The sequence below is a fragment of the Eptatretus burgeri genome, chromosome 9 (genome assembly GCF_056783735.1).
Source record: "Eptatretus burgeri isolate ZD-2024b chromosome 9, Ebu_testis_v1, whole genome shotgun sequence".
NCBI classification, from domain to species: Eukaryota; Metazoa; Chordata; class Myxini; order Myxiniformes; family Myxinidae; genus Eptatretus; species Eptatretus burgeri.
In genome coordinates this window covers 34,883,351-34,906,175 of record NC_140969.1, presented here as the reverse complement: position 1 = coordinate 34,906,175, position 22,825 = coordinate 34,883,351, and the positions used below count along the sequence as shown (strand labels likewise).

General features: G+C 43.8%; 2 protein-coding genes across 8 annotated transcripts in view; one reads left to right on the top strand and one right to left on the bottom strand.

Annotated features, from left to right (window-relative positions):
• GCC1 (GRIP and coiled-coil domain containing 1) overlaps nt 1-19,798 on the top strand; it is a 39,620-nt gene extending 19,822 nt beyond the window's left edge. For 5 of the 6 annotated variants that reach the window (XM_085894687.1, XM_085894685.1, XM_085894686.1 and 2 more), the window contains 5 exons: nt 3,914-4,489; nt 17,667-17,908; nt 18,367-18,564; nt 18,722-18,824; nt 18,978-19,798. In XM_085894687.1, the coding sequence (XP_085750813.1) occupies nt 3,914-4,489; nt 17,667-17,908; nt 18,367-18,564; nt 18,722-18,824; nt 18,978-19,178 (1,320 nt within the window). In that variant the 3' untranslated portion in view covers nt 19,179-19,798. The remainder of the gene's footprint in view (nt 1-3,913; nt 4,490-17,666; nt 17,909-18,366; nt 18,565-18,721; nt 18,825-18,977) is intronic. The other variant, XM_085894684.1, reaches the window with a different exon arrangement.
• LOC147019882 (protein DENND6A-like) overlaps nt 19,359-22,825 on the bottom strand; it is a 45,268-nt gene continuing 41,801 nt past the window's right edge. For both annotated transcript variants that reach the window (XM_085894691.1, XM_085894689.1), the window contains exons 19-20: nt 20,734-20,808; nt 19,359-20,648 (exon numbers count right to left, since the gene is read on the bottom strand). In XM_085894691.1, the coding sequence (XP_085750817.1) occupies nt 20,529-20,648; nt 20,734-20,808 (195 nt within the window). In that variant the 3' untranslated portion in view covers nt 19,359-20,528. The remainder of the gene's footprint in view (nt 20,649-20,733; nt 20,809-22,825) is intronic.

Below are 22,825 nucleotides of genomic sequence, written 5' to 3'. Positions count from 1 at the left end.
ATCTCGAGTATCAACTTCTTGTTTTATTTCTTATGAGCAAATACCATCCTTCACTTCGCTGACGGGTATACAAAGGAGGAGAGGGAAGAGAGATGGGGGTGGAGGAGCGAGGAGGTCGGGAGACCAACCGAGGAGGGGTGGAGGAGTGAGGAGGTGGGGAGAAGAGTTGGAGGAGTGAGGAGATAGGGAGAAGGGAAGGCAGTGTGAGGTGAGGGGAGGGCAAAGTAAGGCAGTGTGAGGGGAGGGTCTCTCCAGATATAACCACCGTCCAGATACATCCTGTGGGAGAGAGGGGGGTAGGGAAGGAGATGAGACACAGAGAGAGAGAGACACAGAGAGAGACAGACAGAGAGACAGAGAGACAGACAGAGAGACAGAGAGACAGACAGAGAGACACAGAGAGAGAGAGAGAGACAGAGATTTGGCAGAGAATATGTTTTGCTTTATGAACAACATACACATACACAAATACACACACACACACACATACACACAATCATCTTGTGACAGGTGGAAAAAAAATTTGTCTCAGTAATTTAGAAAACACATGAATAGCTCGGAAGTCAGATGTAATCAAATATATTGTTGCGAATTCGCGCCCACCGGCGTGCGGACGGCCACGTAACTCGGATCGCGGAACGTCGCCCACCGGACGGACAATTCAGTTGTGACCCTCTTGGAACAACGCCGGGAGCTAGTCACGGGTGGGGGTTTAACCCCACCACGACCGTGCCAATTGCCCACCCGCGCAGGATAGGGTTGCTCGCCAAATTCGATCTACCTAAGTACCTGCGTGGATGGTCGACCAGGCGATCGTACCACGCCACAGGCCGACTCCGGACACGAACCGTTTAAGCGGTCCGTTCCGTGGTACAGTGATAACCGAGCGGTGTTATCGTCGGCCTCGACTAATTACTGGGCGTATTAAGCCCACTACGAACCCTTTACATGAAGCAGGATGGAGGGTCAATAAAGAAAAGACAAAGCGAAACGGGAAAACAGTTCACACAAAGCACATTTATTTCCCGGCACATAGAAAGCACACATATACAGCCATACAGTCAAAATTCACATATAGCAACCAAATCAAAAGCAACAACGACGCAGAGTTAATACCGACTACGTGCACACACGGCAACACTTATGCAGTTCTACTTCGCAGACGGCGCCAACACACATTTACTCAAAAGCAAAGGAAAGAAGCCACCCTCATAGACAAGGGGGCAGACAGGCCTGTAGGCCAAATGTGCGCGTGACCTGGAGGAGCAGCCAGGCCCGCGAGACCGGGGGGGTCCTACCCGCGTCCTCGTGACACGTTGGCGGACGAGCCGCAAATGTGGCCGCGCGGCTGTGCCCCGACTCCGTGATCCTTGGTGGGTTTCGTGGCACGACGTTTGGAGTGGGGTGGGAATGGGGCCCCCTTTTTGCACTATCTCAGCGCGGGGGAAAGGGGGAATTGTTGATGCCCTGGGGGAGGAGAATGGTTGGCTGGCTTGGGTCCCGCGATGAGCGATCCCACACCGCGACCTCGTCGCCGACCGCCGTTCTCGCCTCGGACCCGAGCTCCTTTGCCTCTTCCCGCAACTCTACTCAGCCGACTCCAGAACCCAACTCGATGACACTCTCCTCAGCTGACTGCAGAACCCAACTCTCTGCCACACCGATGACTTCGCCACCCGACTCGACTGACCATTCGCCTTGCGCTCGCCTTCTTATAGGCTGGCAGGAGCAGCTAATATGCAAATATTCGGATCAGGATGACCTCGGGGGGCGGAGCCGCGCTCGCCCATTGGTCGGAGGAAACGGGGGCGTGAACCTCCCCTGATCCTAGAATTTGCATATATCGATTTCACACAGACGCGCCTAGAGGCGGGGCCAAGCCGCCCCACGCTTGCTAATTGGACGGAGGAAAAGTGGGCGTGTAGCATTCTTGATCCGAATTTTCCCTCGGAAAGGCCGCTATTTGCGCTCGCGGCTCGGTGCGTTCGGCATCAATCGCCGAACGGGCCCGAGACAGCCCGACGCTCAGTGTTCACAGGTGGTGCGGGAATGGCCGTAGAAGGAGAGAGGTGAAGGTGGTGGAGGGTTTTCGGTGGTGGTTTGATGGTTATGGTGCCGTTTGGGAATGGCGGTGATGCGATGATGTGGGAGGGAGTTGTGAAGGTAAAGGTCGTGGCTGTTGGCGTTGTTGTTGTTGTCCGAGGGTTGGACCGTGGTTGCAGTTGGTGATGATGGCTGGCTTGGTGGTTGTTGTGTGATGGCGGTTGAGATGTGGTTAGTTCCAAATAAAGATGGAACAGAAAAACGCCTAACTCAAAGGATCGCAGCCCGGATGAATCACATAAATTCCCTCTATACAACGGGTTTGGGCTAACTGCACATGTACTTAGAGATATCTCACCTACGGGCCCTTCATGGTGTAATGCGAATTTCCACAGCCATAACAATATTTTGCTTTGAAACTCACAAAGGGAAACCATGTAACCTTTCTAAAGCACACCTGGTTCATAGAAAATAACCAATTGCTTTCGAAACAGTCACGAGGACAAAGGAAAAGGTGATCGCTCGTACGCTGCTGAGGATAAAAGTTAAAACCTCCACCACCCATCATCATCATCATCATCATAAGATACGGGGTGAAACTTTACCACCACGGTGCCCATAATCACGCACGCACACACGCACACGCACACGCACACGCACACGCACACGCACACACACACACACACACACACACACACACACACACACACACACACACACACACACACACACACACACACACACACACACACACACACACACACACACACACACCAAACACACCAAACACACCAAACACACCAAACACACCAAACACACCAAACACACCAAACACACACACACAGTCCCTTTACAGATCCAAATCTACCCATATGTACCTTGTCCATATGTGCTGTATACGTACCTCTCCTTATAACAACTGCCGACTGTACATCCCGATCGGGACACAAACTGTACTGCAATCGACTGTCGTAGTGTAGGGCGCTTGGCAAGTGGCCAATGAAATGGTTGATAACGAATGGCTGGCAGGGCAAGTGATAGCAAGCTGACTGGTAATGGCACATACCCCCCCAAAAAAGTAAACATCGCCGATTTGTTAACATTTTCAGATTTCACTCCAGATTTCGTATTATTTCGTCCACGTGTTCTGATCCTCCAAATTCTGTGATAGTAGATCGAGGAAAATTGCATCATATAATCCATGAAATCGCTCCAAGCTCCTAATTTGAAAAATATAGCACTTACAAAAGCGATGTGTGCAGTGATTCATAGGTCAAGGATATAATTAAATAATGCCATTAATTATCTTTGTTTTAATTAACCCAAACACCCAATTTTCACTCGCACACTCCCTTGGAGTTCCCCGAGTATGCATGCAAAGTTTTAGGCTGCTCGGTTCCATCGTTTTGGGGTTTTGGAGTTATGGAGACGCACTGACACACTGACATTTTAGTATAGATTTGCAGATGGCTGGGTGCCGAACATTAAACTGGTATTTGAGGTCAGACGATGTGTGTGAATTCATTTTTTCCAAATCTGATTCAAACCCAAAGAAAACCTGCTCGATCGGGTTCCTTCATGCACAGATTTTCTGTCCCCGCAATGTTTTTGGTAACATCAAAAATGTGGAGGTGACACATGTCTAATGCTGCACATAATTTTGTCTGTAGTAGTATGGCTTTCAAGTTTCTGTTATGAATCTTTGTGGTTTTACAACCCAAGTCAATGCAGACAAGTGTACTCCTCTTTTGGCTATTTGCTTTTTGGCATATCCTGTTGTGATTTAAGAAAACCTAAATGGTTATTACCATAACAATGTATTTAAAGCATTTTTGGAAACCATGTCCCTTGATATGCTTCTCTGCCATAGGCGTTGATAAATGAAGAGGCTTTGGCTTGCCGCACGGAGGTGAGTGAGGCTCGTGCCGCTGACCTCGAGCTACGCCTATCCGAGCTGGCGCAAACTTTAGGAGAAGCGGCGCGTGAGCGACATGCCGGAATGGCCATGAACCAGCAGCTCCGTGAGCATGTCGCACAGTTGGAAGAGGATGCATTGTACTCCCAACATCGTGGAGGAACGAAGCCGTGCCCAGAAGGCCTGGGGCCAGTTTCACAGCCATTCTCACATTTGGAATCCACAATCGCTTCCACAGCAAATAGGGTTAACATGGAAGAAAAATATAATCAGGAAGGACAAGGCTATGATGAATGTGGAAAGGTTTGCCGGCTCCCTGAAGGGTCGATGACTGATTGTGAGAAAGCGTCAGTTTTGGTCTATCAGCAAGAGATTCAGCAGCTGCGTGCAGAGATGAGCACATTACGACTTCAGGGCAACGGTTCCTGTAAAACTGAGGTGGACGGTGAAAAAGCTGTGGATAATTCAAACTTGCAGAGACAACTGTCTGAGCTGCAAGAGAAGTTCCATGCTCTGAATTTGCACTGCCAGGTAAAACCAATCATGGGCACATAAGCTGACTGATCCAAGATATTGTTTTGAAAATGATTGTGTGTGTGTGTGTGTGTGTGTGTGTGTGTGTGTGTGTGTGTGTGTGTGTGTGTGTGTGTGTGTGTGTGTGTGTGTGTGTGTGTGTGTGTGTGTGTGTGTGTGTGTGTGTGTGTGTGTGTTGTGTACACAGTATTAGTTTACATGATGCATATTACTTTATTCATGATGATTTTGTTAAGGGTATAAATGTTGCGTTTTTGAACCAGGTGGCATAAGTTATAAATTTCCAGCAGGTGGTATTTTATTTTGTATCTTTGCTAATTTGTTTCAGGCTTTTACACTCAACCGGCGCTAACTGTTGGTCTGGCGGTGTGCAGGGGCATTTGAACATTCATTTGCACGGGCTTCAGAACTCTTATGCCTGGTATTGGCTTCATGGTTGGGGTGGTGGGCTTGGGATCCTAGGGTCCTGAGTTAAAATCCCACTCAGCTGTTGAATTAATACCTGGTGGGGTTAACTCGGCCTGTCATCCTTCCGAAGTTGGCAAAATGAGTGCCAGCATGCTGGTATTTTTGAAGAATAAACCTTTAAAAACCCTCTTCCCCAGGACCTCGTGGAGGAACTGATTGTGAGAAAGGAACTGATTGTGTTATTAGATATGCACTTCCACTGTGTCGGAGTGGCGACCCGTCCAGGATTGTGCCCAATAGCCCAGAAGACTGCTTAGGCAGCACCAACGCTCTGCATAGAGTATGGTCCCAATCTCCTCCTCCAGAACTGTTAATTTAGTTTTGTGGAACAGAAAGAATTATTTGAAATATGATCAATTGTCCTGTTTTAAGGAATAGCTGGAATAACAAAAAAGGCTGATACGTGTATGCAGGTAAAACTAGAAGAGCACTCTTCGACGTCGCGACATTGCTAGATATGCCTCCACCCACAGTATTACGTAATTATACATACTTGTACCAAGTTTGATTGAAATCCTTGAACTCAGATTTAAAATATTAAATAATTCTGGCTGCCAGACCATGTATCCGATCAGGATGAAATTAAAAAACACTTATTCCCCATGACGATTATATCATAAGTGTAACGTTTCACGTCAATTGATGAAGCGGTTCAAGAGAAATAACTTTTTAAGATTTTTGTTGAATCTAATATGGCTGTCAGACTATGTGACCTATTAATTATTTGTGAACACCCCGGTATCCCCAAGGCTTGGGGAACATGTGGGTGAAGTTTCCCCTCAATCTGTCCAGCCGTCCTAGGGAAGAGGGTTTTTCAAGGTTTATTCTTCAAAAAATCATAGCTGCCAAACCATGTGACTTGTGACGTCAAAGGTGGATAATTTTTTGTTCCTCATGGATAGGTGATCATACCTGTAAACTTTCACCTCGATCTGTTCAACCGTTTTGGAGAAGATTTTTGAAGGTTTGGATGTTAAAAACAATATGGCTGCCAAATCATGTGACTGATTACATCATAAAATCCCTTACATATATTGACATCCTTACGAACCCTCACTTTCGGAACTTCGTACAGAGCGTGGGTTTGGCTAGTATATATATATGTCATGTATGTATATATATATATATATATATATATATATATATATATATATATATGTATGTATATATATATATATATATATATATATATATATATATTTATATGTATTTATATGTCATGTATATATATATATATATATATATATATATATATATATATATATGTCATGTATATATATATATATATATATATATATATATATATATATATATATATATATGTCATGTATATATATATATATTTCCAGCTGTGTGTGTGTGTGTGTGTGTCTGTGACCGCCGTTTCTCGACAACCGCTGGTCCGATCTAATTGAAACTTGCCAGGTATATTGCTGGGGACCTGAGGATGTGCCTTTTCAAGGTTTGATATTAATCGGACAAATGCTTCCCAAGTTATGGCCATTTATTTACCAAACCAATGAAAGATATGTTGCGTGGGCGTTGCCGATGGGAAAGGGAAGCACAGCCGCGTTCGCCATTACGGGTTACAACGTACGTACGTCCGGATAATGATGACTTCGTGTATTCTAATAATTTCTCGATTTCTTATGCGCATTTATAGATAAACACAATGCCCCAAGTTATGATTGTTTTCACATTAGGCAGTGTATAAATTTCTGTAACATTAGAGTGCTGGTATGCTCTGAACCAGGAAGTAAATTTTTTTTCTCTCTTCTCTTTTTGTTTTTCCTTGCCACAACATTGCGAAAAGGTAAAATACGTTGGCGCTAATTGAATAATTGGGTATTTAGACTAAACTGCGAATAATATTCGAACTTCCGGGCCACGCACGTACGGGCACGTGAGAGCGACGAAACGGCCTGCATGGTTGTTGTTTGTTGCTTGCGGTTTGAATATTTATTTATAATTTTTTTTTTTTTTTTTTTTTTTTTACGGGCACGTACTAGTGTATATATATATATATATATATATATATATATATATATATATATATATATATATATATATATATATATATATATATATATATATATTGTCAAGTGCAAGAAATAATGGGGTGAAAATTATATCTGGAAAGGAGGAGGTTATCCAAGAGACACTGCGCTTTGGGATCGGAGTAACGTACACAGTTGAATTGTGCTCTTTGTGTGCACGGTGCCTTGTTGGTAAATTATCGTGACGTGCACCCTTTTCTGAAGAAAAATGACATTTTCAAAGGTAATTTCCCCAATTCCAGTATCATCGGACTCCCATTTTTTGACGTCACAAGTCGAACATGGTGTGTCGGTCCAAAAGGAAATTGATTGCATTGAGCGATTGTGATGTCCGTAACTCCAGCAGCGTTTCCACAATACAGATTAAGAACAATGACTTGGAAAGTGTCATTGAATGGACAGTGTAAGTAACTTTATGGTGGTAATCAAATCGTACCGCTTTGAACCAGAGGTGAGTGATTGGCAGCGAGTAGGCAATTCTGGTTTGGATAACTCTCACGGTGACGTCGGGGATGAGGCCGACAGGCTTTTTGATGCAGATTGCTGGTAAATAGGCCTACGGATTATATTATGAACAATTGCCCATTTCAGTTTGCATGATATTGAGTCTTCGAACCACAAGTAATGAACAGCTCAACTCGCAGACCTATCACCAGGTGAATCCCTACAAGTCGGTCCATTTAAATTGAGTCAATGGATTTATTCTCTCTCTCTCTCTGTCTGTGTCTCTGTGTGTCTCTGTGTGTCTCTGTGTGTCTCTGTGTGTCTCTGTGTGTCTCTGTGTGTCTCTGTGTCTCTCTGTGTGTCTCTGTGTCTCTGTGTCTCTCTGTCTCTCTCTGTCTCTCTCTGTCTCTGTGTCTCTCTGTGTCTCTCTGTCTCTCTCTGTGTCTCTCTGTCTCTCTCTGTCTCTCTCTGTGTCTCTCTGTGTCTCTCTGTGTCTCTCTGTGTCTCTCTGTGTCTCTCTGTGTCTCTGTGTCTCTGTCTTCATGTGGACTTGCCCAATTCATTCATCATCTTTTTTTTCTGCTTTACTCCATCCTGTCAGGAAATGACTTGGCTGAAGCAGAGGTGTGTACTTAACTTTGAGCTGCATAGTCGGGGTTTAATTCTACAAAAAACTCTTTATTTTGTTTTATTTTTTGACAGATTGGTGCAATCCCGTTGGACTCTGGTTCACCGGGTAAATGGTGTTATCTACTCGTGTTATTGAACATGCACGCTTCTAGCAGGATACACATTTTGGACAGAGTCCCTTCTTCCTTTTGAGCTGACTCAAATTGCGTTTCCATTGCTGAAATGCTTTCCACATGCGCGGGAATCGCATCTAGTTTTAGTACACATCCCGAGCTGGTCGTGTGCAATCTGTTGCACTCCTTTTAACCGAGTTTGTAACTTCAACATACTCGAGCAGCGAGGATTTTCTGAGAATCCTTGCTCTTCCTTTTCCTTTGTCTCTCTTACCCTCAAAGTATTACTTTCATAGATTTTTGTTTTTCTGAACTTGTATTGGCAACTCCAGAAACTTTATTTCTCTTTCTTTATCTATCTGTTTTGGAGAAGTGAATTCCTTCAGAAATTTTCTGTAAGGCTCACTTAGCTGCACCCGGATGGGTATGAGGGTAGAGGAGTTACAGTTCAAACCCGAATCCTATCCAGGTTCCTTTTGATGACTCCAATTCGGTATTTGGTCTTCCGTTTGATCGTGATACTGCACTGTACGCAGGGCCGGATTTACCATGTGGGGGGCCGTGGGCACAATGATTGTGGGGGGCCCCCAAATTTGGAGATTAATCAACAACTTAAATTATAACTGCTTTCTCATCAACAACTGAACTTGTTTCTATAGATTTGGCAGATCCTGATCAGGAATGATTTGGCATTCATGTTCACAAATTACAATTAAATCTGACAATATGACAAGATGGACGGATTGTTATTGATATGGCTGGTGACTTATCTATGAGCTGATGACTCATCTCTGAGCTCATTCTAAAATCAAATCACAAAAATGCTGTTGCTGCAAGAGTAAGAGATAGAGATGGACCAATATATGAAAATAACAAACAACGCGCTGTCATAAATCATACTACGAACTTCGACTAAAAATCTTCTAACTTCTAAAAACCCTCTGGACAAGAGAAATCCGAAATGGTGATTAATAGCCGACTTCCAGCGACCACAAATATAGGGCAGTGTCATCCACATCAATGAACATACACACGGTGCCTTAATCAATGGACAAGCTTCCTGTGCGACTTCAGGGCAGCGAACTCAGATATGATACTGTCAACCGGCATGGAATTGAGCACATCGGATTCGGTTGAAATGATGGTCAGATTGACCAGTCTCTGCTGCCCCATCGTGGAGCGAAGATGGTTCTTGATAAGCTTGAGTTTCGAAAACGAGCGCTCCCCAGAGCAGTTCGACACCATCAGCGAGAGGTAACTCCGAAGCAGCACTTCCACGTTTGGAAAAGTATCGGTGAGTTTTCGCTCGATGAGAAAACTGTACATCTCGAGTTCAGTACGGCCCGAGTCTGGCTCTAACTTTTTCATCATGGCTTGAAACTGAATCATTTCTTCTGTGAGGTCAGGTGATATATCTTCCCGATACAGCTCGACGAGCTTCGAGCATGACTCTCGAATCTGCTCCACTTCGAGTTGAACAAGAGCACGCAGGAATCCAAATCTGTCGCTCATCTCGCTGGAAGCGTTTGTACACTTTTCCAACTGCGACAGCAGTACGTCGATCACTGCAACGTATTCACTGATGCAAAAGGACTCCTTGGCTTATAGTTCTACTTCTGGAGTGTGTCCGTAGTCCAAGGGAGCGAGGCGGACATTACGCTTTCGTCTACGCGATCCGCGAGTGAATTCCTCCGTACCTGAGCGCTCCACTCCGTCAACAACGAATGTATCAAACTGATCGCGTAATGACTGCACAAAGCTCGCCAGTGACTTGAGGAGCTGCACGGCTGTGTTGAGATCGGTAGCTTGTGACTGAAGGGTTTTACTCGTACGATCAAATCGACCAAGGACAGTAGACCAGAAACCAGCATAGAACCCTATCTCGAGCGTGCACATCGTTTGGTGAAGTGTCTCGGCGGTGTTTCTCGTTTCACTATTCGGTTGTTCATCGTTTGCGATTTCATAGAGGATATCCATGATTTCGCTGTAACCGTCTGGAAGAGCTCGGGTTGCATCAGAATTAGCCGACCAGAGAGTGTCGCTGAGGCGCTTTGGTACTTGCAGACCTTTGGCTTTCTGGGCATCAAATAATCTGGCGTAGCGGGACATGCAAGCTGTAAAGAATACATACACTTGTTCCACAAATTCAAAGAATGCTGCTGCAGGTCTACAGCATCCCACGGCCGACTGACCAACTAAGTTCAGTGAGTGCGTCACGCATGGCACAAATATTGCGAGAGGGTTCTCCTGTTTGATCATTCCCTGCATCCCATTGTATCGGACACTCATATTAGATGCGCTATCATAAGACTGTCCTCGGCAGTTAGCGATGTCCAACCCAGTGGCTTTCAAAAAATCCAGTAATACCGTCGCTTGCTGGAGTCCAGTGTGTCCTGTGTTGCTCAGAAAGGTCATGAAACGCTCCACTGGAGCCTCGTTCTCGAAGTATTGTAGAATAACTGTGAGCTGGTCGATGTGGCTTATGTCAGGAGTAGAATCCACTGACACAGAGAAGTATTTTGCCTCTTTCACACGAGCGACGATGTTATCCAGAACAGATTTTCCGATTATGGAGACTAACTCTTCACATGTCATAGATGATAAGTAGTTGGTGTGGCCACTACCTTGGTTGGCATATTTCTGAATGTGCTGCACCAAAAATGGATCGTATTCCACAAGTAATTCCATTAAACCAAGGTAGTTACCATTCGTCCATGACCCAACAATTTCATCCGATCCACGGAACGCCAGACCACGCTCAGCGAGAAACGATATCACGCTCACACTTCGTTTCAGCACCTCCCTCCAATAGGACGCAATCTCACTCACCTGTTTGACGAGTTCAGTATCCACACGACCTGCGGATGTTGCTCTGTCTGACAAGCGGATGATATTCGTACATGCGAACGCTCATACACCTCGATTGAACGACTGGCATTCTTCCAGTCGTTGAATCCTTCCCCGCCCAGGGCAGTCGCACCTCCAAAGAGCTTGCAAGCGATGCAGTACACTTTTCCGGTTGATGTGGAGAATCAAAGCCAGGACCTTTTCACGGACTCTCCGTTTTGTAGTCTTCGGTAAAAAAGATTCTTGGAGCAGCAGCGTTTCCTACCTTCAGCGAGCTGTATGGATGAATCAAAGGGACCAGTCGAATTCTGCAGGGGTTCCAAATCTCGTGATGACCAGAAGTCGATCATCTCTGACGACGGTCGCCCAGGAGGCCAACATCCAATGTCATTGGCAAAGCCAGGTCCACCATCAGTCAGTGTATCTCGCGCATCTTCATGTGATGCATGTTCTTCATCGGTGGAACCTTCTGAGATGTTGGGCGAATCTTGACGTGAGGGTTGAGTTACCAAATCTGCTTGTTCCGTCTCTGTTGGTGTTCCAGCCTCTGTCATGGACGAATCGCCTGTTTGTGCAGGAGTGATAAACTCTGAGATTTTCTGGGTCTTGTCGACGACGGCCTTGTGTCTTTCATCTTTTTCCTTGGAGCGTTTCCGCTTTTGAGCACCACCGTCATATTTCCGTGGAGCCCTGGATTAGTGACTGTCGTCACCGAAGCCGCTCATTGTCGTTTCTGCAGCTGGTAGGTACCAAGTAACCAAGATATTGTCAGAGTGCACGTGGGACGTACCACAATCACGAACAACAAGTATTGAAAAGTAGGTTCTGGTAACCTACGTGCTAATACGGAGGATAACGATGAACAGTGGATCCAGGAAAATACCGTGATCAAACTGCTTGGATGAGACGAGACACCGAAATTCCCTTTCTGCACAATGTTTATTAATATAATGGCATGAAAAACGAATGTCTCGCTCAGCGAGCAAAGACAATATGGCGACGGTTCACTTTCACCAACCGACAAGAAACCGGAAGCTCTCACCATATCTGGTGGGAAAACGCCAAGAAAGTAAGAATTACAGGCTTGCACTACACCAACATGGTATTCATAAATTGCATGAAACATTCATGGGCACAAGAGTACCAAACGTTCATACATATGTTGAAACACCAAAGACTTTCTAACAAGTATGTTTCACAAACCTGGAACATAGAAAGTCGCACCGTGTTACTGTGCTATGCGCGCCAGTAAGCAGGGTACCGACAGCGTTCCCTGCCAGCCGCAGTTTCAGTGTGTACAATACTACCCCTGCCGGCCGTGTGCTGAGCTGGCCTGGCCTAGTTTTACCACGTCGACTTTCACCTTTTCACCTCTCCTCCGGCTGGACCTCTGTATTCCGTCTGTGCTTGCTGGGCTCTGGCGGGCAGTGCCGTAGTTAGTTGGTCACGCTCAACCATCCGAAGCATCGATGATCGATCCAAAAAAGGATCCGAATGCGGCCCCCAATGCCCGAGACTTGCCCCGGGAATTTTTGACCACGTTGGATCCGTTCTGTGGACCGTGGAAGAAACGGCTTGAAAAAGCCAAAGCTTGAAAAGGACCCTCACAATGACAGACAATTTTGAAAAGATATCCTTACAAAGAGTTTACAATCTTCATTCACCGACAATACAACTTCAGAAGCACATTTTCAAGGGATTTTCAAAATGTCATCAAAATTGCGGGGGGCCCCGGGGCCATGGCCCCACCTGGCCACCGCTAAATCCGGTAGTGACTGTACATGGTTTTGGCAGTTTATCATAGGTCAACTCCAGTGGAACTCTCGATTACCAACCGTACGTTAGAATGGCTGGGGTTGAGCCGGTAGTATTGCTCACTGCCATCCTGTAAGGGAGCAGGATAATAATATTGTGTATCCCATTATCTCATTCTCAGCCACTTGCATTAATAACCGAGTTGTCATTGTTTTGTTAAAACACCATTCTATAATCACATGATTGGGGATGATTCTGGTTTTTCTTGTATCCAAGATGTCACTCAGCCTAAAAAAACAGTCCAGATTCAAAATTCCTACCACAGGCATGCTGCATAAATAATTAATTTATTTGTATCTTGTTTTGACAAAGGGAAGCCCTCGGGCCATTTGGTCAAATTGTCCATCACCACCAATATGTCGTCCCTTGGGAGGTTTGTGGAAGGGGACCCACAAGATCCTCTGTGACTCTCACCATGGGTTCTTCTACCTGGTATAACATCAGCAGCGCAGACTCTTCTGACGAGCCCTTTTCGCAGAACCCAATATTTCCGGCAATGTGGAACCGTTTCCTCAGCCTATTCAGTCAAAATTGGTCCACCATTTTCAGACCATGATGTCGCACCAGTACTTCGGGGGATTTTCCGATTATTACGTAACTGCTATCAACCAAATCTCTCACCTCATTATGCAGACTGCTCATTGATGCAATAATCCATCTTTTCAATCTTACTGCTTCCCTGGGCCCGGTACATTTTAGAATGAGGAAGCAAAATTTCCTCCCAACTCGATCAAGCTCAGCCTCTTTTAGTAGATGCAAGTCACGATCTTCCTGTTGCAATGTCTAAAAAAAATAAAAAACAACCATCCAGTGCATCCGCACATTCTGGATTCTCAACCAGAGCATTGTCATCTCCAGTGCATATATCCCTGCTCCCAGACCCAGCCCCTTTCCCCCAACCTCAACAAATACAGAAAAATATTTGTTACCTTATTTCTCTCTCCTTTGTTGTTGCACACAAAACAGACAGAGCCATCATAAGCAAAGTGTCTGCATTTGTGTGTGATTGTCCTTGTAAGTCGGTGACATTAACACTCATCCTCACCCAAGGAAAAACATTAACCATTTCAGACCATTTTGGGTGCATTCACACCCCTTGAATCTCAAGAAATTGTTTTGTGTGCAGCCTGTGGCTGCTGGTTGCATCATGTCTGGAAGTGCAGCTGTGTTGCTGTTGCAGTGCTCCTGTTACCAGTAAGCAGGAACTCATTTTGCCACCCTCGGAAGGATGACGGGCTGAGTCAACCCATCTGGTGTTATTTCAATGGTGAGACAGGGGCTCAAAGACCCTTATATCTCAAGCCAGCCACCTTAACCATTAAGCCAACACCAGATTTATTTAAAAGAGCAATAAAACGCAACACACGGATTATTTCAAAACATAATTGATATATTTATTATTCGTGATGCCTTTTTGGGTAAATCGTACACTTTCTGGGCGAGTTTACGATTTTTAACTCACCTGGACTTTAGACCAGTGAGCTCATGTGATGGGGCAGTGTCTGAAGGTGTCATTCAGTCAGTCAGTGAATTTGGAAACATTTCAGTCATTATCGCTTGAACCAAACACATAATTTCGATGAAACTTGGCCACAAGCTTCATATCTGATGCCCAACGAAGGTACTGTATATTGACCGCATCAATATTTGCGCTCATAAACAGGTTGAACTCGGGCCTAAAACGCCAAAACAAAACTCCTGCCCTAACCTACAGGGGGGCAGTGCATCAGCAGCATAGCCATGCCCTAAGCCAAAAACATGACCTGCAATCGGTATCGAGAGGGCTTCCATTCGAGTCATCACTTGATCAGATTATGTGCATGAACAAAATTTCAATATTTTATGACGTCATTGACTGTTGTACCTGATCCAGGTGAGCTTCAGGACCTGTGGTCCTATTTTTATGGTCATCATAGATATTAAACAACAAAATAAAAATGCTGAAAAAAACACCCCTTTTCAACATCGAGCTTCTATCGCGATGCAACACCAATATTTACTTTATTTATGTATCTCAATACATGAAAACATGTATAAACCAACACAAATTCAATGTGGAAAACTCCCTCCGACCATGCGTAATTATGAAAACTAAGCAGGTTTACCTGGGGTGTACTTGCACCCCACTAATAAAACTATCTCGATCTGCCTTGAAGAAATGGGTATAAAATGCACAGGTAGTTGTGCAAAGTCAATCAAGCTACCTTTGGTCAGTGCTGCCGATGACTTCAGACACACTCCTTGCAGATCAGTATGCTTGCAATGTGGTCAAGACAGACAAAATTGAGGCAAGCATCACAACGTTTGCGAATCTTGCGATCCAAGACGAAGACATATAAACATAAAGATGGTACTTTCTGAAATATTTGACAATATGTGCTTGGGGTGTAAAAATATCCCAAATGACAGAATGAGGTGTCCCGGGATGTGAATGCACCCCAGAAGAATTTTAACAAGTCGGCCGATTATGCCTCAAATCAAAAATTTAGCTCCATGGATGAAACATACTCGCAAACAGACGTAAAGGCACATGATCAAAAGGATGGTACTTTCTGAAATTTTCAACAATATATATATATATATATATATGTGCTTTGGGTGTAAAAACACCCCAAATAGTGGGGGCAACTTAGCATAACAATTGTGCATTTTGTGAGGAAAGCACCAAATTTGGCACACTAGTAGCCTAACATATTATGAACAGATTTGGATATTGGGCCATCTCAAATTCAGCCGCTGATGGCTGTGGCAGCCATTTTCCACTGCCATCAAAAATTTGAGATGGCCCAATATCCAAATCTGTTCATAATATGTTAGGCTACTAGTGTGCCAAATTTGGTGCTTTCCTCACAAAATGCACAATTGTTATGCTATATTTAGCTGTTGCCCCATGAAAAGGACAGAATAAGGGTTAAACTCGCATGTTTAACTTTTATGCACCGAGTGGGGCTATTTGACCTGAAGGTGTCTTAAATCGCATTAAGTTTTAAATCTTGATGATCATTACACAGTTCAAACTTTAGTCCATAAATGTAAGGATCGAAATGGGTAACAGTGGTAACTGAGGTTAGTTTACTCTTTTTAACCTCCGCCATCGAAGATGGACGGAGGTTACTGTTTTCACCCGTGTATTTGTTTGTTTGTTTGTGAACAGTATTCCGGAAAAACTCCTCCGGATTTCGATGAAACTTGGTGGGGGGATTAGGTATGGTCCAAGGATCATGCCATTAGATTTTGGACTTGGTCCAAAGTCCAATATGGCCGCTATGGCGGGCATTTTGAAAAAAATATTTGAATTTTTGTTTTTGCATTTATACACGTTTTAAGTTATTTCCAACCCTCCCCCCCCCAAAAAAAAAAATTTGTTGGAGAAAAAAAACATTTTGAAATTTTTTTTTCAAAAAAATTCCGATTTTTTTTTATTTTATTTTTTTTTTGCATTTCTGCATGCGTGTCGATCTAGTTTAGTTTATTCAATCAAAACGGATCAGACTCTACTGAACCACGTCTATAGAGTCTGATCCGTTTTGACCTACAATGAATAGGATATCGGGTTCACTTAAGTGACCCAGCAGTATTGGCGGCGGAGGTTTTGCACTCTACCGAGTGCTCCCCCCTCTAGTCTTGTCTGTCATTCCTCTGCACAGGACAGGGTCTTGCTAAAGTAGGTGATTACGCTCACAATCCCATTATGTTTAAAAGCTCCCAATGAAGCCTGATTTGGATCATTATCCAAAATGAAAGTCCCATTGGTCCTTAGGTTGGTGCAATAAAGGATATTTGTAATAATCTATTTATAATTCTGCATTTAATATATGGCAGCATGAAAGCAATGTTTGATGCTCTGTGTACAGCAAAGGAGTTGAACACGAAATAGATGTTCTGGTTAACCACTCGTATGCTTTTTATTACCCTCGCCGAAGGATTCGGAGAAGGTATTGCATTTCGGTCCGTTTGTTTGTCTGTCCACACAGAAATTTTGTGTTTTTCTCCGCAACCGCTTGTCGGATTGAGACGAAATTTTCACCATTGGTGTGACTACTCATGTCGAATGTTTCAATGATAATTATGACATCATAGGTCACGTGGTTGCAGTCATAATAGAAAAACAGAAAACCTTTGGACCTCTGTATCCCAAAAACCGTGCCAAGGAAAATTTTGAAACTTGGCACATAGAAAGTACTCATGGGAAATGAGTGATTATTTTTATGATGTCATAGGTGGCCTCGTTATGACATCATAATTGCATCTGTAGAACACCACATCCAATCAGTATGAAAAATTTGAGGGTCATCTCGGGATAAAATGGTCCACAAATTTTTTGATGACGTCATGTGATTGGGCAGCTCTTTTTTTCTTTCTTTTTTCTAAGTCTTCAAAAATCTTTGAAATTGCTGAAGAGGTCGAAACGAAACTTTACACTAATAACCGCCTATCCATGAGTAACAAGTCACATATGATGTCATAGGTCACATGTTTTGGCAGCCATATTGGATGTTCCTGAAAACTTATAAAAATACACCACTCAAAAGAAGTTCTGGTGAGGGTTTGCAATATCTGATTGCTCTTTTTCTTGTTCTTCTTTGTGATAGTCTTGTGTGTTGTACCAATCATCCGTTCACCATCTCGTCTCATCGATATATGTTTGTTAAATTAAGGTGTTTGCTCGTCGGAACCCCCCCCCCCCCTCACCACTCCCCCAAATTCGTTTTTTTGTTTGGAAAACGATGCTCTTCATGATCAGGATAGTGAAGGAATATGTTAGTTATGGTCCTCTTTTTCATGACCCTGCCCTGTCAGGAGCTGGAGGAGCATTGTGCGACAGAACCAGCATCTTTGCGCAGAGAGCTTGCGCTTGTTCAGCAGCAGCACCGACATGAGGTCTCGGCCCTCAAAGCTTCTTCCCAAAATAGGGCTCAGCAGCTCGAGCAAGAGATGCGTCGCCAGCGCGATCGCTCACTGGCTCTCCTCAAGGAAAACGACCATGAGATTGAACTTCTCCGTGGCACAGCCAGAGTCCTGCGGCCATTGCACCTCCACGAGTGAGCACGGGTTGCCTCGATGCATCCAGAATCTTTAGTGCACTTTGACATGGCCGAGCGGATGGATGTCTTTGTTTGCACTCGTATGTTTGGAAAGACAATCATACATTAGGATATTAAAACTCCCTTGACAAAAACATTCGTTCTGCACATGATGATAACAATTAACTACCGTAATTTCGATTTGAATTTTCAATTGAATCATCTGATGTTCGGTGCATGGTGGAGACTCAATTTATTCCCAAACTCCTTTCCCTTATCTCACACTCCTCTCTCTATCTTCCTTGCTCTCTCCTGTAATAATTTTTTTGCCTCCCTTCTTATTCATAAGAGTTGGCCCTTTGGAGTGCGTATTTATTGTTTATAACATTAGGTTCCAACACCCCCATGCCCGCTTTCATAAATGCGCCTGCCAATTATGTTATTTATCAAGATAGAGTTTTTGCATTGCAATGTAGTGTCCCATGTACCCACAGTGAGTCTGGGAACACAAGACTGAATGCAGAAGAAGAAGTGAAGAGTGAGGAATGGGAGACCTGGGCAACTCCAGAAGAACCCGCTTGGTTGAATGAGCAGGGTCCTCTTCGCAACATGCTGTCACTGCCTGCTCTGAGCCAAGCCACGCTACTGTATTACACTGAGCAGCTCTCAAGAAGGTACGGTACACTGAGCCACATCATTACTGGTAGCACTTATGTCTGGTCCCTGCATGTCATAGGTGCCAAAAAATAACCCTAACCTTAAACCTGATGTAGTGATGCGGTGGGTAAAGGAATTATGGATGTTTTGTCTGCCGGTGTTCCTTGACTGCAGGGATGTGGAGCTGGCCAGTTTGCGAAGGGAAAAGCGAATGCTAGAACAACGTATGTGGACCCTGCAGCAGGACATTGCCACAATGGAAGATACACGGAGACAGGTAGGAATTTATTTGCGTATGGTACAGGGACATTGTCACACTTTATTTTTTCCTTTGTTTGTTTAAAAGTATGATGGCGATCATATCACGCAGCTCAGCTCAGTTCTGTTCACCAAATCCTTTCTTTATGTGGTCTTTGTGTCCTTGCGGCAGGAAGTGCAAGGCCTGCAGGAGCAAATCGACAAGTCCTCACGTGATCGGTCTCGTGATGGAGCTAGCCTCGAGTATCTGAAGAATGTGGTGTTTCGGTTTCTCACCTTGGGAGACATGCGTGGTAGACAGCACGCACTCAATGCTATTGCCACGGTGCTGCAGTTTAGTCCAAAGGAGAGGAAGGCTGTATTGGGACCATGACTGCTGTACAACCCCTTTTACATGGGACCTGCTTCCTCTGGACAATGTATTTTTGTTTTGTTTTGGTTTTTGGATCGTAAATCCGCGGCCTTGTGTTGTACCTGGGAGACATACACAGAACACACACTTTGCTTCAGGAATGGTCATCCAGTTGGTATTGAGGGGCCCTGCAACGTATGGGACAGTGCAAATGTGTTTTTATTTATAAACAATTTTATTTACTGCATTTGTGGCTCGTACAGTGTTAAACTGTACAATTACGATACATTGGAGCCTTTCTTTTTTTCATCACACAGAATAATGCTCTCAAATAATAGGTCAATCAGAAACACTTCTCCAAAGGTAGTTTCTGTGAAAACAGCTGTGATGAAAACTGAAAAACAAAGTGGAAAAGTGAAGTCATTTTGAAACTCTCCTGATATTTTACATTGTTTGGAGAGATTTGTCCAAGTTCATGTTGAGATGCTCACCTCTATCTTTAACGACCATGTAAACACCACTGACATGTATTACCATATACAGGAAAGTGGTGTGATGTTCACTTTATAAAATATGTGTTAAGTTAATTAACATGAAACCTGTTTTGTTTCATTCAAACATTAAATGTATTTGCAATGTAATATTTGCTATAATCCATCATGTTCCTTTAATCACAAATGTGAAATTGGGTAAAAAGGGTGTGGAATCGATTCTTCTTCCTCCTGTTCTACTTTCAATATTGGGGAAAGGAGGAGGAGGAGAGGACCTGGTGGGGATTGATGTTAATCCATCCACCTTCCCCTCGAGTAGACCCTTACTTGGTTGCCAACAAGATCAGTTTGACTACAGTGGCATTGCCAATGCTGCAGTTAAATTTGGGCCTCCATATATAATGGAAGGTGAGCTGTCTGCTGCGGGAGAGCCGTGTTCATCATTTACAGGCAATGCTGCTTTTATTTTAATGTGGGCCGTGAACTCGCACCAATCATTCCCGAGATGTTCCCTGCATAAGTTTCCCATTCAATTTGTGCGCACACACACACACACACACACACACACACACACACACACACACACACACACACAATGCCCTCACGTGGAATGGCAGAGATGAGGCCAATGCTGTGCATGCAGTGCAAGGGATGTTGGTGTGACTGTCTCTAATGTGTATTGTAACACCAAAGGGCAAATTAGCCTGTGCACTTTGTTTTCCAACAGAGCCCTTTGATGAGTCATTGTAAACCACAGCCGATTGCCGTCTCAAACTTGAGGCTGTTCAGTGTAAGTTCTTGTTCGATAGAAGTTCGGGGTAAATTTACCACTTTGCACTCGAACGTGAGTTACACGAATGTGGGCCCTGCACCAGGTGCTTCACGTCCGCTGCAGCACATGCTGGAGATCTGCTGGTAAGCCTTGTACGGCCGTGTCCACCAGTGCCTGCAAACGCTCAAACATGTCGGGTTGTGCAATACCCGCTTGTTGTGCGGTTTCCTGAGGGTAGAAAAGAATGAAATAATGGAGAAAAGGTAAAATCAGAGCTGTGTAATAACTTGAAAGGAAATGATCAGCTGTTTACCATCTTGTCCTGCAGCTTGATGACCATATCCACCACCTCAACCTCACTCTTGTGTTCAAGCCAAAGTTTGAGGTCCTGGAAAATGTGCAAAAAAAAACGTTTAATTTGGAATCTTCGCAAAGAAACTTATTCTCTTTTTCAACAGTACATGTTTCCCTTTAATGTCTTGTACTTTACTGTGGGGCTAAGCCAACAGTAGCTACCAAGTACTAATGTAGAGGGTCCATGAGTAGACCTACCAACAAGTAATAGGTGCTTGAGAAAAAGTGACGACATTTCTCATGTTCGAGTGCATCCATGCTTGTTCAATAGGGCAGAGAATGTTGAACACTATGTGGGTGGATACCATCTTTGATCTTGACTTTGAAGGTCATTTTCAAGGTCAAATTTAACATTTTATCAATTGTGCATTGACAGACACATAAATTAACATATGTTCAATAAACCATGCGTAGAATGTGATGACTTGAGGGTTGCTCAAGACTGCATTCACTTGAATGGTGAAAAATCTGAAAATTACAAAATACATCGAAAGAGGGAAAAATACTTTTTTTCCTTCTTTAAACACCTTCAGAAAACAATTCTGGAAAATATTAAATTATATTATTACATCATGAAAATGAATGAATTACAAAACATCCTCGTATATCCTCCTTTCTCATGGTGCAATCGGAATTGAAATTGGCCAAACAAAAATCAAAAGGCTTTGGCAGATTGTCACGCGGTTGCGCTTGTTCTCTTCTGTGAGTTGTTTTGGAACCCATCTTGCAGAAACTTTATGAAAGCCAAGTCGGTTGTTGATCATTTTATGTGCAGAACCATGACTGATGTTCAGATGTTGTGCCACTTCATCAGTAGTCGACCTTTGGTTATCCAGAATCGTGGTGCGGACTCGTTCAATGTTCTCTTCTGTTGTGGACGTGGATGGGCATCCAGATCGTTCATCATCAGTGACACTTGTGCAACTGTAAAGCACTGTTCCCCTCTTGTGCTGAAAGTCTGTGATGGATTTCTGCCCCTGGTACACTTTCAGCCCACAAAAATCATGCTGCTTCACACTGCTCTTCTTTGGTGCAAACAGACAGCGGAGTGGTCACGTAAACTCCCTTACAACAACTACTGACTGCTCAAGGTTGAAACTGCTTCACAATGGTATCGAGTGGAGACAGTTCGTGTTTACCTGCAAGTATAATAAGTGATGTCGTCAACACAACACCGTTTTAAATAAATCATTGCGGATACTTTTCCATTCACCCTCGTATTACTAAAAGGAGGTGTGTGTATGTGTGGATACACGAGCATTTTACACTTCATTCTTTAAAGGCTTCCTGCTGTCACAGAATAATAAAAAATATTTTATTTTGGCTCCATCTCTCAATGGTGAAGAATCACTTAAAATTATACTATCCAAATCCGGATCTTCACCAAAATCGAATCAATTTGCCCATGTCACGCACCCACCCAACTTTTCCACCAAATTGTCTGAATCCGTCCAACGTTCTGAGATATCCTGCTCACAGACAGGATGAAAACGTAACCTTCATCCACCTTCGTTGGTGGAGGTACTCCACCGGTCAAAAGTTTTAGAACACCCCCATTTTTCAGTTTTTACTGAAATTTAAGCAGTTCCAGTCCAGTGAATAACCTGTAATGGTACAAAGCTAAGCGGCAAATTGGCAGAGGTTAAAAAAGAAAAGAGTTTAGTTTACCAAAAAACTGAAAAATAATGTAAATTTCAGGGAACAAGTAATGGGTTCACAACTGCAGCTGTTCTGCAGCAATGGAAGTAAATTAAGCCTTGAAAGTTGATGCAAACAATTCCTACAGGTGTCCCAACTTTTGTTGATTAGTTCCAAACCCTCTGTCTGTATAAAAGCAGTGTTGGAACAGAATGTGTTGCTATACCCTCTGAAGCATTATTTGGACAATATTGCACTGCAGGAAGTAGTATATTGCTCTCATAATGGCGAGAAAAAGACAATTAACAAAGGAAGACAGACAGACCATGAAAACTCTTAAAAGTGAAGGTCTTTCCTTCAGAGAAATTGCAAAGAAGCCAAGGTGTCAGTGAGTACAGTTTCCTCCACCATCA